Below are 16346 nucleotides of genomic sequence, written 5' to 3' on the forward strand. Positions count from 1 at the left end.
TGGACTGATGGATACCTGAGCACCTCCGGCTTGTCTTCACAGTTACCCGGCACTGGTGACATCCTCTTGGTAGGAGCCGTGTAATAGCGGTACTGTGAGAGGAAGGAGCGGGCGGGTTTCTTCAGTATCCTCGGCTTGAACGTCTTGTTGGTGCTTGTGAAGGCCGCGCAGTGTTTGTCCAGGAGGTCTCCGCTGTACGTCTGCTTTTGGGGGTCGTTATACAGTTTCTTTCTGTGTGGACCCGGACTGATGGAAGCTCTGAAGTTCTCACCATAATGCTCCTTGCCAATATGGCCCTTGGCATCTCTGGCGATGAGCATTGGGGAGCGGCGCTGCCGTTGCGTCTTCTGGGCATCTAAAAGTTCCTCTATTTTATCCACTAGAGTTTTTCTGTGACGATAATAAACCTGCAAAATGTTGGTTCATAAACTGTTACACCTGGAATTGTGCGGCTACATTGTGTCACACATTACTGCACTCATTACTATGGGTGAGAACTGCTATACTAGACTCATTCATGGTCATATGACAGTACCGCCATACAGTGCCCACATAATATCGGTGTCAGGACTCGTACCCAGGACCTCCTGTTCCCAGACCTAGCCTTGTTTCTACTATCCACTACACATCCTACTATCCCAGCCCTTGTTCTAGCTCTGCCTGTTCCAGATTAGTACCCCAGCAGGGGCCTTTATCAAGCTGCATCTCCTAATCTGCTCCTCTCCTGCAAACTGTGACTACCTGCTGATGATTCCTGGCTACCATCTGACTACGCTTTCCACCTCATCCATTCGTACTGCAAACATAACTTCCTGATAATGACTCCTAGCCGCATGCGGGGTGATTGTCCCAACAAGGACGGCCCCGCGCTGGAACCTACCTAGACCTAGATGACAAACAAAACACAGCAGGACTAAACACAGCTCCCACCAGCATGCCAGGGATTTGCATGCAACACCGAACACCGTGCACCCTGAACAGGACTGTTCATACCACACATCTGGCACCCTGCACAGACATGCAGGAACATGACACTGTTCACACTGAACAAACATAGGAAAACCCAGGAGCCTCTAGCAGAGGAGCTGGTATATGTGAGCAGCAGACTGGTGGCGATTGGCTGGCTTGAGAAATCCACAGCCTGCCAGTTCAATCAACCCCCACTTGTGGGGCTGTGCTGCTGGAAACCATGTAGAACAAAAGATGCCAGTAGCGCAACCCTAAAGGCTCATTTACACGGAGCAATGATCGCTCAAAGATCGCCTAAACGACAATATGAGTAACAGCTTTGAGCGATCATTTTGCATAAACTATTAAGTAGCTACTCCGCTATTTAATATCTTATTAGTGTGCAAATGCAGCCTTTAGCTGAAAGCAGTTAATAGCCTGAGGGCTCTTATCTGCTTTCGGTTTCTTTGTTCTACGAGGGGAAACAATGCTATCAGCACTACCCGTGGAGAACTCCTGATAAGACCACACAACTATTTTTAGGTTGGCCTGAATTTAACAATCAGCTGGCAGTGCCCGAAAAGTGCACGATGGATGCGCATTTAGACACAATGATTATTGGTCAAACAATCACTTTTTAGCGATTTTTGAGCGATCGTCGCTTCAGGTAAATGGGCCTTAACAGTACCTTCCCCTTAAAGAGAGGCCTCCGGTGGCACAGACACCCAAAACACTAGGGGGAGACCCAGGGGACTAGCTGGCTGGAGAATCCACACCCAGCCAGCTCAATCAACCCCCACCTGTGGAAGGCTGCACTGCGCTGGAACCTAACAATAGTCACATAGATATAATACGGCATACAGTGCCCGTGGGCCCGGGACTCCTCTTTTTTGCTCCATTTGGGGAGCAGGAAAGGGGAATCCCCGTGGCCGAACGGTTCTGTCTCTGGATGAAACCGAACAGCGCTGGACTGACCCCATTAACTATAATGGGCTCCATCAGTTTTCTGCCCCGCTGGCCGGCTTTTGGATAGAAGAAAGAGCGCTGCCGGTACTTGACGGAACCTCAAACTGCAGAATCCAACGCAGATGTAAAACCGCCCTAAGGCTGGGTTCACACAAGCCGGATTTCCCATGGAAATTCCATCCGGAATTTCACTGCGGCAGGTCCGCCTGCGGCCGCTAATCCCGGGGTTAGCCAGCCATGTGGATGAGATTTGTCAAAAATCTCGTCAACCCGGGACGGCCAATCTGTTGCGGCAAAGTCGGTGCTGCGGCGTGGATTCCCCATCCGCTGCATATCTATTTTTTTTCCATTGCAGCCGTGCTGCTCTATATGGGAGCGCCGGCCGCAATGGAAAAGCATGCGGACAAGCCGCTCCAAAACCCACAGCAAGGTGCCGCGGGTTTTGAAGCAGCGCTTTCCTGGTGAAAATCTTGCAGTTTTTCGCTGCGGCAAAACTGCAAGATTTCTACCGGGATTCCGCCCTGTGAGAACCCAGCCTAAGGGTGACTACCCACTAAAGTTTTTTTTCACTGCGAAATTGGCAGCGTTTTTTTTTCTGCAGGGGTCTATGGGACTTGTATTGTTAAAATTGTGATTTTGCGGTAAATTGCTATTTTGCGTGATCGCGATTTTAACATTACAAGTCCCATAGACCCCTACAGAAAAAAACAAACTGCGAATTTCGCAGTGAAAAAGAACTGTAGTGGGCGGTCACCCTTAGACTTCAATAGTGGACACAGAGACCTTGCCATGCCCCGGTTCAGGCAGTGTGTGCTGCACTAATAGCAGCGCTGGCAGAGCAGAGAACCCCTCGCAGCAGCGCTGTATCAGTAATTGTCCTCATTGGCATTGATTACATAGAAGCGCTAATCTACCTTTAATTTCCCTCATTACTTATTATTACTCTTTCTTTCTTCCTATCATTTAAGCTAACCAGATTATCATGCATGAGACTTCCTGCAGACCGCAGCGCTGTACTGCAGAGTATTATGATACGGGTACGTCTGTTGGGCGCACTAAAGCGCCACACCTCAGGATTGTGTACTTGTAAAACTGCAAACACTCTTACAGCATTTACACTGACCAACTACACCTCTCCAGGCAAGATGGAAGGACCCCTGCCCCTTACTAACCAGGCAAAGTGGGGAACCCCTGCCTAAAAGCGGGGTGTTCGTCCTGATAAGGTCGGCCCCACTGTCTTCATCTGGGACCTAGCTATCTCCGATTGGGTACCTGGAGAGAAGTATAAGACACACCGAACATGACACACTGAACACAGAACAGGACTGCACGTAGAGCACATGTGTGGCCCCCAGCACAGACCTAACATACATCGCTGTTCACACCAACATACAGTGTAACACATAGAACAGGACGGTTCACATGTCTAGCCACCAGCATAATGAAAACAAGGGTCCGGTCCGGTGTCGCCAGGAGAGCAAAATGTGATTGTTCCCAGCAAGAGAAACCGAGTGATCTTATAGATATGAGACCTTTTAATGGCCAACAAACATACATGATGTTACAGCGAGCTTACGAACCTCTCGGGGTCTTTGTCAGGCTAAAATGGAATAGATCTGAAGATGCATGAATACTTATACACACTTATAACATAATTACTGATGACACGGCACAGACATGGATATATATATATACACACATACTTATGACACGGCACAGACATGGATGGGATTGGTTCGCACTTAAAAGGAATACTTGCAGTAAGAGCAAACCAATCACGTGCATGTCTGTGCCGTGTCTTAAGTATGTGTGTATATATATATATATATCTCCATGTCTGTGCCGTGTCATAAGTATGTGTGTATATATATATATATCTCCATGTCTGTGCCGTGTCATAAGTATGTGTGTATATATATATATCTCCATGTCTGTGCCGTGTCATAAGTATGTGTGTATATATATATATCCATGTCTGTGCCGTGTCATCAGTAATTATGTTATAAGTGTGTATAAGTATCCATGCCTCTTCAGATCTATTCCATTTAAGCCTGACGAAGAGCCCGAGAGGTTCACAAGCTGCTGTAACATCATGTATGTTTGTTGGCCATTAAAAGGTCTCCTATCTACAAGATCACGCGGTTTCTCTTACTGGGAACAATCGCATTTAGCCACCAGCACAGACATACAACACAAGTCACTGTTCACACCAACATACAACAGGTAGTGCATACAACACGGACCCCACCCAGAGCTCACATGCACACAGATAGTAACCATAGCGAGCCAAGTGTCCTCACACCAGGGGAACAGAGGGTCAGTCACCGTGCTGACATAGGGAGCAGTGTCAGGGATCCACCATCTGACACATACAGATGTCTGGGGGCCACACCTGTCAGAGGGAAGGGAAGAAGGGGTCTGCATATTATACAGACAAGAACTACAGGTGTCCAGACCGTCCTCAGGGAAGGAGAGAGGGACACTACAGACAAGCATGCACACACCAGCTCTGAGTGGGCTCAACACAGGGTACAACAGTAAAGCACTACAATGACCAGCAATCCCTCCCAAGAGTTTGCTGGTATTTATCTGCTGCAGGGAGAGGGATTGGCTGGTGGAGAATACCACACCCAGCCAGCTTAATTACCCCCTACCTGTGAAGGTGTGCACAAGGAAGCCTGTAGAACCACAGGTCCCAGATGCACAACCTTGTATGTTGTAGTACTACTAGCTTGGATACAAGGTGTGATATGAGCGGGCATTGGGGCTCTAGTACTCTGTTGTACCGCCTCTAGCTTTGATACAAGATGTGATACAGGTGGACATGGGGGCTCTAGTACCCTGTTGTACCACCTCTAGCTTGGATACAAGATGTGATACGGGATAGGCATGGAGGCTCTAGTACCCTGTTGTACTGCCTCTAGCTTGGATACAAGATGTGATACAGGTGGACATGGGGGCTCTAGTACCCTGTTGTACCACCTCTAGCTTGGATACAAGATGTGATACGGGATAGGCATGGAGGCTCTAGTACCCTGTTGTACTGCCTCTGGATGTGATACGGGCAGGCATGTAGGCTTTAGTACCCTGTTGTACCACCTCTAGCTTGGATACAATATGTGATATGGGTGGGTATGGAGGCTCTAGTACCCTGTTGTACCCCCTCTAGCTTGGATACAAGATGTGATACAGGTGGACATGGGGGCTCTAGTACCCTGTTGTACCACCTCTAGCTTGGATACAAGATGTGATACGGGATAGGCATGGAGGCTCTAGTACCCTGTTGTACTGCCTCTGGATGTGATACGGGCAGGCATGTAGGCTTTAGTACCCTGTTGTACCACCTCTAGCTTGGATACAATATGTGATATGGGTGGGTATGGAGGCTCTAGTAACCTGTTGTACGGTCTCTAGCTTGGATACAAGATGTGATACGGGGGGCATGGAGGCTCTAGTACCCTGTTGTACCACCTCTAGCTTGGATACAAGATGTGATATGGGCAGGCATGGAGGCTCTAGTACCCTGTTGTACCACCTCTAGCTTGGATAAAAGATGTGATACGAGTGGCATGGAGGCTCTAGTACCCTGTTATACCCCCTCTAGCTTGGATACAAGATGTGATACAGGGGGGCATGGAGGCTCTAGTACCCTGTTGTACAGCCTCTAACTTGGATACAAGATGTGATATGGGCAGGCATGGAGGCTCTAGTACCCTGTTGTATGGCCTTTGAGCTGGCCATGGCGCTGCGTACGGCCGCGTAATGTACTGCGCATAACTGCGTACTCACACAGGCGGTCAGGCGCAGTACACCTTTTTTGTTTTACATTTCCGCGGTAAAATAGAACCTGCTGCGTTGTGTTTTCTGCGAGTGGATTACGTAATTCCGACCCGCTAATGTGAGCAGAATTGTGTAATCTAATGCCTGCGATTGAACCGCGTATTACGCAGATCAAACTCATGCGGAATCCATAATTCCTATCGGATCGTGGGAGACTGGCCTAATGGTAGATCCCTACTTTTTATCACATGACCAGAGACCGCTCACCGCGGCTCTCGGCCATTGCTCCAGGCTCTCAGTGGCCTTTGGTAGCCGTGAAGAAGCCGGGGAAGGTCCGTGGAGGAGGATCGCGACAGGGTTCAAATACGGAGGCCTCCGGTAAGAAGTTTCATCTCCTCCCACCGATCGCATCAGGGAGGGAAGATGGAACTTCAACTTTTTCTTCAACTTTTACGTGATCACCATTATCCATTAGCGGTGATCACATGACCGGGGACTGCATACCGCGGCCTCCTGTGACATCTCCAGGCTCTCGGATACCTTTGGTAGCCAGGAACAGGGAGATTTTAAATTTTCCGGGCAATTCCTAACTTTTGCGCCCGCATCCGCCTTTTTGCTGATGGGCGCATGCGCCAAAGCTGGGAAAAGATAAAGGTCTGCAGATAAAGATTCAAATGGGGGACAAATCTGGGGACCTTAGGTATGTAATTTCATTTTCCTTCACAGATACGATCCATAAGGGGAGATGAAACTTTAACTTTTTTTTACACTTTTTAACTTTACATGATCGCCGTTATCCAATGGATATCGGTGATCATGTGACCAGGAATCGCATACAGCGGCCCCCGGTCACATCTCCCTGCACTCGGCTATCTTTCATCCGACCCATGAGGGGAGCTAAAACTTTAACTTTTTAAAACGTTTTTTATCCCTTTTCCGTGATCGCCGCTATCCATTAGATAGCACCCGGGGATCGGTCTATGCAGACCCCGGTGACATCAAATCTCCCAGGCTTCTGCACATGTGCGTGACATCATACGTCTGGTGTGCGTGCGCAGAGAGCGACGTAAGGTCCTGGAAGGACCAGAACGCCGAGATACATCACAGAGGTTGGGGGTGAGTCGTTTCAGCTCCCCTCAAGGATCCATTCCATGAGGGGAGCTGAAACTTAAACTTTTTTATCTTTTTGTTTACTTTCATGTGATCGATCCAATGGATAGCGGTGATTACATGACCGGGGGTCAGATATCCCGGCCCCTCATGACAGCCATCAGCAGGGAGCTGTCATGTCCACGACCCGCAGGGCTTTAATCCCCAGGGTGAGTGTGTTTTTTTAGGGCCCAGGGGATTAAAGCCCAATAAACCAGGACATAAAACACTATGGGGTGGTCACTAAGGGGTTAAGCAGCTGATAGTACCTCCCTTAGGGAGGTCTGTTCACTCTGGTCCAATGACATGCTCCACCACAAACTCAGCCCGTCAGGCCACACCCACTGGCCAACCCCCATCTATTGGGGTTGCCAAGGCAGCGTGAATGCTCAGGAGGGATGATTGGTCCACATGGATGTGTCATGGGGACAGCCTGAGCATGCTGCTGCTGTGGTCCGTCCCCGATGCGAGTTCGCTAGATGAACCCGCGTGGCATAGTCGGGAGGGTACGACGTGGGCGTAGAGACCGCTCATGGATGGAAGCACAGAACCGCGTCAGCAGAATGGGAAGGAGTCAAGCATGACCGCATAGCAGGACGCCCATTCAGGATATGAAGCGAGGCCACGTTACGGCTCCACAACGTCAGGGAGGGCGGTGCAGAACGTGGCCTCATACAACACCACCTTTTAGAGTTTGAAAGCAAGGGGATTTAACTGGGGCATACCTAGCCCGTACCCAGTCAGTACCTACCCTGTACCCAGTCAGTACCTACCCTGTACCCAGCCCGTATCCAGCCAGTACCCAGTCAGTACCTACCCTGTACCCAGCCCGTATCCAGCCAGTACCCAGCCCATACCCATGGGGGCACTGCGGGTGTCATTGGGTAGGGACTGATGACTATGACTGTCATACATGCACTGGTCCCCAGAGCAGCACCCTGTGATGTGTGATACGTGGATGGACCGTTCGCCGCCTCCGTTCTGTCGTCAGTCACTACTTTGGTCTCTTATTTGTGCAGATTACTATAAAGTACTCCTCTTGTAGCGCATATTTCAGTCTAGAACTTATCGTCTGTCGTCTTATACTTCTATCAGTTCGGGAGAGATGCCGCTACTAACCGCGCCTCCTTCTGGGAAATCGCCCTGCGAATGACGATGAGACGTAGAATAGATCCGCTCGAGTTCTTTCTGGAATTTTTCCACAGCTCGGAGGAGCCGCTCCTTGTTCTGCTGATCTCTGTCTGGAGACGGGAGGGAAAAAAACGGATTAAATGTGGATTCAAGGGACATCTCATGAACACACGTCTGAGCGCGGCCGATGTCATATCATAGCAGCAGCACCGGTACAAGAGAAGAAGCTTCACTGAACAGCCCCTTAATCAGAGACCCCTGCCCCTTTATCAGAGACCCCTGCCCCTTTATCAGAGTCCCCTGCCCCTTAATCAGAGACCCCTGCCCCTTAAATCAGAGTCCCCTGCCCCTTAGATCAGAGTCCCCTGCCCCTTAGATCAGAGTCCCCTGCCCCTTAGATCAGAGTCCCCTGCCCCTTAGATCAGAGTCCCCTGCCCCTTAAATCAGAGTCCCCTGCCCCTTAGATCAGAGTCCCCTGCCGCTTATTAGATAAAAAAAATCTGTTTCAAATTGCGCAGATCTTGACCAGGAAATGTCTGTGTATCCGCAGCCGATTGTAACTGCAGAGACCCAGAGGGTCCTCCAGAGTAGTCACACTCATTTGTCCTGTCACACCTGTCTATGTGCTTCCAGGAGGCATAGAAGGCGTCGTACGTCGGAGAAACCTTGTTTCCCCCGTCTTCCTAAGCTAGATGCTTAGAGCTGGCAATAGCTGGTTGCCTATTGGCTAAATGTCATGCCTCCATTGATTGGTGGGAGCGTCCCGGGCGGGAAACACTCTAGAGAGGCAGTATGCAGAAGGGGAGGTGAGACAGAAAAGTGCGGGAAGAGAAAAGAAGTAGACGAGGAGTTAGCAGAGAGTTCGGGAGTCTGCAGGTAGTAGTCGTCATCGGAGGTCGTATGTCAGGAGTGCAGCAAAGCGTTCAGTGATTGATCAAGCCTTCAGGGAAGCGAGAGCCTTTCCACTCCCAGGCCTTACAAGCAGTGAGGAGAAGAGAGTCTGAAGTCATCTGTCCACTAAAACAGCGAGTTAAACTACCCGGTGAAGTCAAAGTCATGATTAGTTCAGAAGGGACAAAAGGGTTTCAATGAAGACTTGTGAAAGACCCTGTGAACCCTCCATGTAGCTGGTAAATCAAGTTCATCGGCGAGTGGGTTTACTACCCGCGTGATGACAAAGGGACCCACGTAACGCGGTGCCAGTTTCAAAGAGGGAACCTTCAATTTGAGATTTCTAGAAGAGAAATATACCTTCTGTCCCACCCACTATTGGGGTAACTATTACAACTTGGAGCCATTATGGCTGTCACTATTTATTCTGGGGCCTCCCTGGGGTCACAATTCATTCAGGGGCCTCTATGGGGGGTCACTATTTCTACTGGGACCTCTATGGCGGTCACTATTACTACTAAGGCCACTATAGGGGTCACTATTGCTACTGGAGCCAAAATTGGGGTAACTGTTACAACTTGGAGCCACTATAGGGGTCACTACTTATTCTGGGGCCTCTATGGGGGGGGGGGTCACTATTTATTCTGGGGCCTCAATGGGGTCACTATTTATTCTGGGGCCTCAATTGGGGAGGGGTCACTATTTATTCTGGGGCTTCTATGAGGGGAGTCACTATTTATTCTGGGGCCTCTATGGGGAAGGGGTCACTATTTCTACTGGGACCTTCATGCGGGTCACTATTTCTACTGGGGCCACTATGGGGGGGTCACTATTACTAATGGGGCCTCTATTGGGGTCACTATTACTACTGTGGCAACTATGGGGGTCACTATTACTACTGGGGCCACTATGAGGGGAGTCACTATTTATTCTGGGGACTCTATGGGGCGTCACTATTTATTCTGGGGCCTCTATGGGGAAGGGGTCACTATTTCTACTGTGACCTCTATGGGGGTCACTATTTCTACTTGGGCCACTGTGGGGGTCACTAATACTACTGGGGCCACTATGGGGGTCACTATTACTACTGGGGCCGCCATTGATGTCACTATTACTACTGGGGCAACTATGGGTGTCATTATTACTACTGGGGCCACTATTGGGGTCACTATTACTACTGAGGCCACTATTGGGGTCACTATTACTACTGGGGCCACTATGGGGGTCACCAATACTACTGGGGCCTCCATGGGGGTCACTATTTCTACTGGTACCTCTATGGGGGTCACTATTTCTCCTGGGGCCATTATGGGGGGTCACTATTACTACTGGGGACACTATATGGGTTCACTATTACTACTGTGGCCACTATGGGGGGGTTACTACTGGTTTACTCGGTTTGAAAGCTGACCAGGCTGGAGAATCTATACCAGACATAAAACGTAGGATAGCAGTGGGGTGAAGCACGAGGCTAAACATGGACAAAATCAGGAAAAGTAGGGATATCGATATAGCAACTAAATGCAGTATAGTGCAAACCACCATTTACACCAGAGCCATGTATGGCTGTGAGAGCGGGACTGCGAGGGAAGCTGATGGGAGGGGGATTGATCCGTTTGATCTGCTGGCGAAAGTTGCTGTGTATGCCCTGGATGACGAGAGTAACAAACAGAGAAGTCCTGGGTCATATAAGACCTGATATATCACTGGAAGACGAGATGCCTGGGCTCAGGCTCACGGAGGATGAGATGACCTCACTCTTACTACTGGAGCCACAATGGGGGCACTCCTACTGCTGGGGTCACTATGGGGGTCACTAATACTGCTGGGGCCTGTAATGGGGAGGTCACTCTTACTATTGGGGCCTCTAATGGGTGGAGTCGCTCTTACTATTGGGGTCTCTAATGAGGGATAACTATTACTACTGGGGTAAGGTGACCAAATTTTCCAAGGGTTAAAGCAGGACAGAGGGGTGTGGTTAGGGGCGGGGCTTATCACAACATATGACTTTAGCTCCGTTGGTATAAAAAGTACAGCGCTGGTTCAGTTAAAAAAAAGACAAAGAGCAAATTCCACAGCATTTCTGCATCCAAAAAACAGTCAAAATACGTACCATTGGTGTGGATTTTGACTGGAAATCAGCTGTATCTCCGCAGCTGATGTCATACCATGTGACATTCCCCCTCCCCTCCTCCGAAGGCTTCCCGCTGTCAGCGCTCTCCAGGTTCCTGTTCCCTGCGACTTGTAGTGGCCTCACCTGACCAGCATGACCTGCCAGCGGCGTCTCACCTGACTAGGCTGCTGGGAACCAGAAGCTGGAGAACGCTGACAGCGGGAAGCCTGCGGAGCGCCACTGAATATCTGCAGCTGATTTTTAGTCAAAAATCGCAAAAAATGGTACAGATTTTGACAGTTTTTTTAGCTGTAGAAATTTACGCTGCGGACATTCCGCAGCATTTCCTCCATGTGTAAACACACCCTAAGTCAACTGGACGTATGCTGCCACGTGAAGAGTGACCTAAGTAGTAATAGTGTCCCCTATACAGCCCCAGCAATAATCGTGACCCCCACAGTGGCCCCAGTAGAATTAGCGCCCTACTATACTAACCCCAGCAATAACAGTGACCCCCCAACAGTGGTCCCAGTAGTATTAGTGCTCCCCTATACCAGGCCAAGCAATAATAGCAACCCAACCGTGCCACAGTAGTATAAAAGCTTCCCTATACCAGCCCCAACAATAAGTGACCCCCACAGTATCCCCTGCAATAATAGTGACCACCCGCAGAAGCTCCATAGTATTAGTGCTCCCCCTAAGCCCCCTATGCTTACCTCTTCCTGGTCTTCAAAGCGCCACTGCTCCTCTCAGTGCTGCTGGCAGCGTCCGGAAGTGTGTGTGCCCGCAGCAGCGCCTCTCCCCTTCTCTTCTCCTCTTGCAGAACCAAAGAGGAAAGGTGAGGGAACAAAGATCCCGGATGCACACACTGCCATCAGTGTGTACATCCGGACCGCAGTGCTGCAGAGTGATTACTGGTCCGGAAGCTGAAGCACCCTGGCTGGTAATCACTAAAATGGTGACCCGACGTCCCGAAAGTGGGACAAAAGTCCCAAAAGCGGGACAAATGGCTGTCCTGTTGGGGTCCCGGAAGAAAGCAGAACACAGGGTCCCAAAGCGGGACTGTCCCACTTAATCAGGACGTCTGGTCAGCTAATACTGGGGCAACTAATGGGGGTCACAATTACTGCTGGGTCCACTATGGGGTTTACTATTACTACTGCGGCCACTTTGAGGTTTGCTATTAGTACAGTAGGCCACTAAGGGGGACACCACTACTACTGGACCCATTAAGGACATCACTGAGGAGCATTCTTAAGGGATACAGAGGATGTGGTTTTGCCTAAAAGTGACTTGGCGTGTCGTAAAAATGTGCTCTATAGTTGTCCCTCTTTTTGTTCTTCCATACCTGAGAGGGATGCAAAACAGTGCGGTACTTTTTCTGTGCCCACCCTGTATAAAGAGCAGGCCTTGTAGCACGGAAACATCTTCCATCTCCATGGAGCACAATGCCAGCAGGTTTTCCTGAGCGATCAGGCGGGTCTATGACAAACGGGCGGCTGTGAGTCGGGTGGCTCAGTGCCCGGACGACCTCCGCTATATACCAAGTTTACCAGGAAAACAATAGCAGGCGTCGTGGATATTACCAGGCAAATCACCGGCTGTGCAGAGTTGGCTCCGCAGACGGTGACCTGATGTATCACTGACTACTCACTACCTGCTGCAACACGGCGTCCAATTACAGTCGCAGACTGCGCCATTCTTATTGTCCCCGCATCATAATCACCCTGTCACCAGGGGGCTGATTAATAAACTAGAAGAGAAGGTAATGCATTCACTGGAGCGCATCTACCGCACTCCGCAGCTCCTACGAAGATCTAGTAGTTAACAAAAAGGCTTTCGGATCTCTTTGTCAAAGCCGTACTTTTCTAACAGATGAGCGGCTGCTGAGCAGAGAGGGCGATAATTATCATGATGGCGGTAGGAATCATCTATCATCCACAAAGCAGTTCTGTGCAATACTATATAATACTATGGACATAGGGGGCAGTATTATAGTAGTTATATTCTTGTACATAGGGGGCGGTATTATAGTAGTTATATTCTTGTACATAGGGGCAGTATTATAGTAGTTATATTCTTGTACATAGGGGGCAGTATTATAGTAGTTATATTCTTGTACATAGGGGGCAGTATTATAGTAGTTATATTCTTGTACATAGGGGCAGTATTATAGTAGTTATATTCTTGTACATAGGGAGCAGTATTATAGTAGTTATATTCTTGTACATAGGAGGCAGTATTATAGCAGTTATATTCTTGTACATAGGGGGCAGTATTATAGTAGTTATATTCTTGTACATAGGAGGCAGTATTATAGCAGTTATATTCTTGTACATAGGGGGCAGTATTATAGCAGTTATATTCTTGTACATAGGAGGCAGTATTATAGTATTTATATAATTGTACATAGGGAGCAGTATTATAGTAGTTATACTCTTGTACATAGGGGCAGTATTATAGTAGTTATATTCTTGTACATAGGAGGCAGTATTATAGCAGTTATATTCTTGTACATAGGGGGCAGTATTATAGTAGTTATATTCTTGTACATAGGGGGCAGTATTATAGTAGTTATATTCTTGTACATAGGAGGCAGTATTATAGTAGTTCTATTCTTGTACAAAGTGGGCAGTATTATAGTAGTTATATTCTTGTACATAGGAGGCAGTATTATACTAGTTATATTCCTGTACATAGGGGGCAGTATTATAGTAGTTATATTCTTGTACATAGGAGGCAGTATTATAGTAGTTCTATTCCTGTACATAGGGGGCAGTATTATAGTAGTTATATTCTTGTACATAGCGGGCAGTATTATAGTAGTTATATTCTTGCACATAGGGGGCAGTATTATAGTAGTTATATTCCTGTACATAGGGGGCAGTATTATAGTAGTTATATTCTTGTACATAGGGGGCAGTATTATAGTAGTTATATTCTTGTACATAGGGGGCAGTATTATAGTAGTTATATTCTTGTACATAGGGGGCAGTATTATAGTAGTTATATTCTTGTACATAGGGGGCAGTATTATAGTAGTTATATTCTTGTCCATAGGAGGCAGTATTATAGTAGTTATATTCTTGTACATAGGGGGCAGTATTATAGTAGTTATATTCTTGTACATAGGGGGCAGTATTATAGTAGTTATATTCTTGTACATAGGAGCAGTATTATAGTAGTTATATTCCTGTACATAGGGGGCAGTATTATAGTAGTTATATTCTTGTACATAGGGGGCAGTATTATAGTAGTTATATTCTTGTACATAGGGGGCAGTATTATAGTAGGTATATTCTTGTACATAGGGGCAGTATTATAGTAGTTATATTCTTGTACATAGGGGGCAGTATTATAGTAGTTATATTCTTGTACATAGGGGCAGTATTATAGTAGTTATATTCTTGTACATAGGAGGAGGCAGTATTATAGTAGTAATATTCTTCTACATATGGGCAGTATTATAGTAGTTATATTCTTGTACATAGGAGGAGGCAGTATTATAGTAGTTATATTCTTATACATAGGGGGCAGTATTATAGTAGTTATATTCTTGTACATAGGGGGCAGTATTATAGTAGTTATATTCTTGTACATAGGAGGCAGTATAATAGTAGTTATATTCTTGTACATAGGAGCAGTATTATAGTAGTTATATTCTTGTACATAGGGGGCAGTATTATAGTAGTTATATTCCTGTACATAGGGGGCAGTATTATAGTAGTTATATTCTTGTACATAGGGGGCAGTATTATAGTAGTTATATTCTTGTACATAGGGAGCAGTATTATAGTAGTTATATTCTTGTACATAGGGGGCAGTATTATAGTAGTTATATTCTTGTACATAGGAGCAGTATTACAGTAGTTATATTCTTGTACATAGGAGGCAGTATTATAGTAGTTATATTCTTGTACATAGGGTGCAGTATTATAGTAGTTATATTCTTGTACATAGGGGGCAGTATTATAGTAGTTATATTCTTGTACATAGGGGGCAGTATTATAGTAGTTATATTCTTGTACATAGGGAGCAGTATTATAGTAGTTATATTCTTGTACATAGGGGGCAGTATTATAGTAGTTATATTCTTGTACATAGGGGGCAGTATTATAGTAGTTATATTCTTGTACATAGGAGGAAGTATTATAGTAGTTATATTCTTGTACATAGGGGGCGGTATTATAGTAGCTATATTCTTGTACATAGGGGCAGTATTATAGTAGTTATATTATTGTACATAGGGAGCAGTATTATAGCAGTTATATTCTTGTACGTAGGGAGCAGTATTATAGTAGTTATATTTATGTACATAGGAGGCAGTATTATAGTAGTTATATTCTTGTACATAGGGGGCAGTATTATAGTAGTTATATTCTTGTACATAGGGGGCAGTATTATAGTAGTTATATTCTTGTACATAGGGGGCAGTATTATAGTAGTTATATTCTTGTATATAGGAGGCAGTATTATAGTAGTTATATTCTTGCGTTTAGGAGGCAGTATTATAGTAGTTATATTCTTGTATATAGGAGGCAGTATTATAGTAGTTATATTCTTGTACATAGTGGGCAGTATTATAGTAGTTATATTCTTGTACATAGGAGGCAGTATTATAGTAGTTATATTCCTGTACATAGGGAGCAGTATTATAGTAGTTATATTCTTGTACATAGGGGCAGTATTATAGTAGTTATATTCTTGTACATAGGAGGCAGTATTATAGTAGTTATATTCTTGTACATAGGCGGCAGTATTATAGTAGTTATATTCTTGTAAATAGGGGGCAGTATTATAGTAGTTATATTCTTGTAAATAGGGAGCAGTATTATAGTAGTTATATTCTTGTACATAGGAGGCAGTATTATAGTAGTTATATTCTTGTACATAGGCGGCAGTATTATAGTAGTTATATTCTTGTACAAAGGGGGCAGTATTATAGTAGTTATATTCTTGTACATAGGGGGCAGTATTATAGTAGTTATATTCTTGTACATAGGGGGCAGTATTATAGTAGTTATATTCTTGCACATAGGGAGCAGTATTATATTAGTTGTATTCTTCTACATAGGAGCGGTATTATAGTAGTTATATACTTGTACATAGGGGGCAGTATTATAGTAGTTATATTCTTGTACATAGGGAGCAGTATTATAGTAGTTATTTTGTTGTACATAGGGGGCAGTATTATAGTAGTTATATTCATGTACATAGGGGGCAGTATTATAGTAGTTATATTATTGTACATAAGGAGCAGTATTATAGTAGTTATATTCTTGTACATAGGGAGAAGTATTATAGTAGTTATATTCTTCTATATAGGAGGCAGTATTATAGTAGTTATATTCTTGTATATAGGGGGCAG

At 46.1% G+C, this 16346-nt stretch overlaps 1 protein-coding gene across 4 annotated transcripts in view; it reads right to left on the minus strand.

Annotated features, from left to right (window-relative positions):
- LOC136619689 (spermatogenesis-associated protein 7-like) overlaps positions 1-16346 on the minus strand; it is a 184214-nt gene that overhangs the window by 19416 nt on the left and 148452 nt on the right. For all 4 annotated transcript variants that reach the window (XM_066594457.1, XM_066594458.1, XM_066594456.1 and 1 more), the window contains 2 exons: positions 7963-8084; positions 16-407 (listed from right to left, as the gene is read on the minus strand). In XM_066594457.1, the coding sequence (XP_066450554.1) occupies positions 16-407; positions 7963-8084 (514 nt within the window). The remainder of the gene's footprint in view (positions 1-15; positions 408-7962; positions 8085-16346) is intronic.

The sequence above is a fragment of the Eleutherodactylus coqui genome, chromosome 3 (assembly GCF_035609145.1).
Source record: "Eleutherodactylus coqui strain aEleCoq1 chromosome 3, aEleCoq1.hap1, whole genome shotgun sequence".
NCBI classification, from domain to species: domain Eukaryota; kingdom Metazoa; phylum Chordata; class Amphibia; order Anura; family Eleutherodactylidae; genus Eleutherodactylus; species Eleutherodactylus coqui.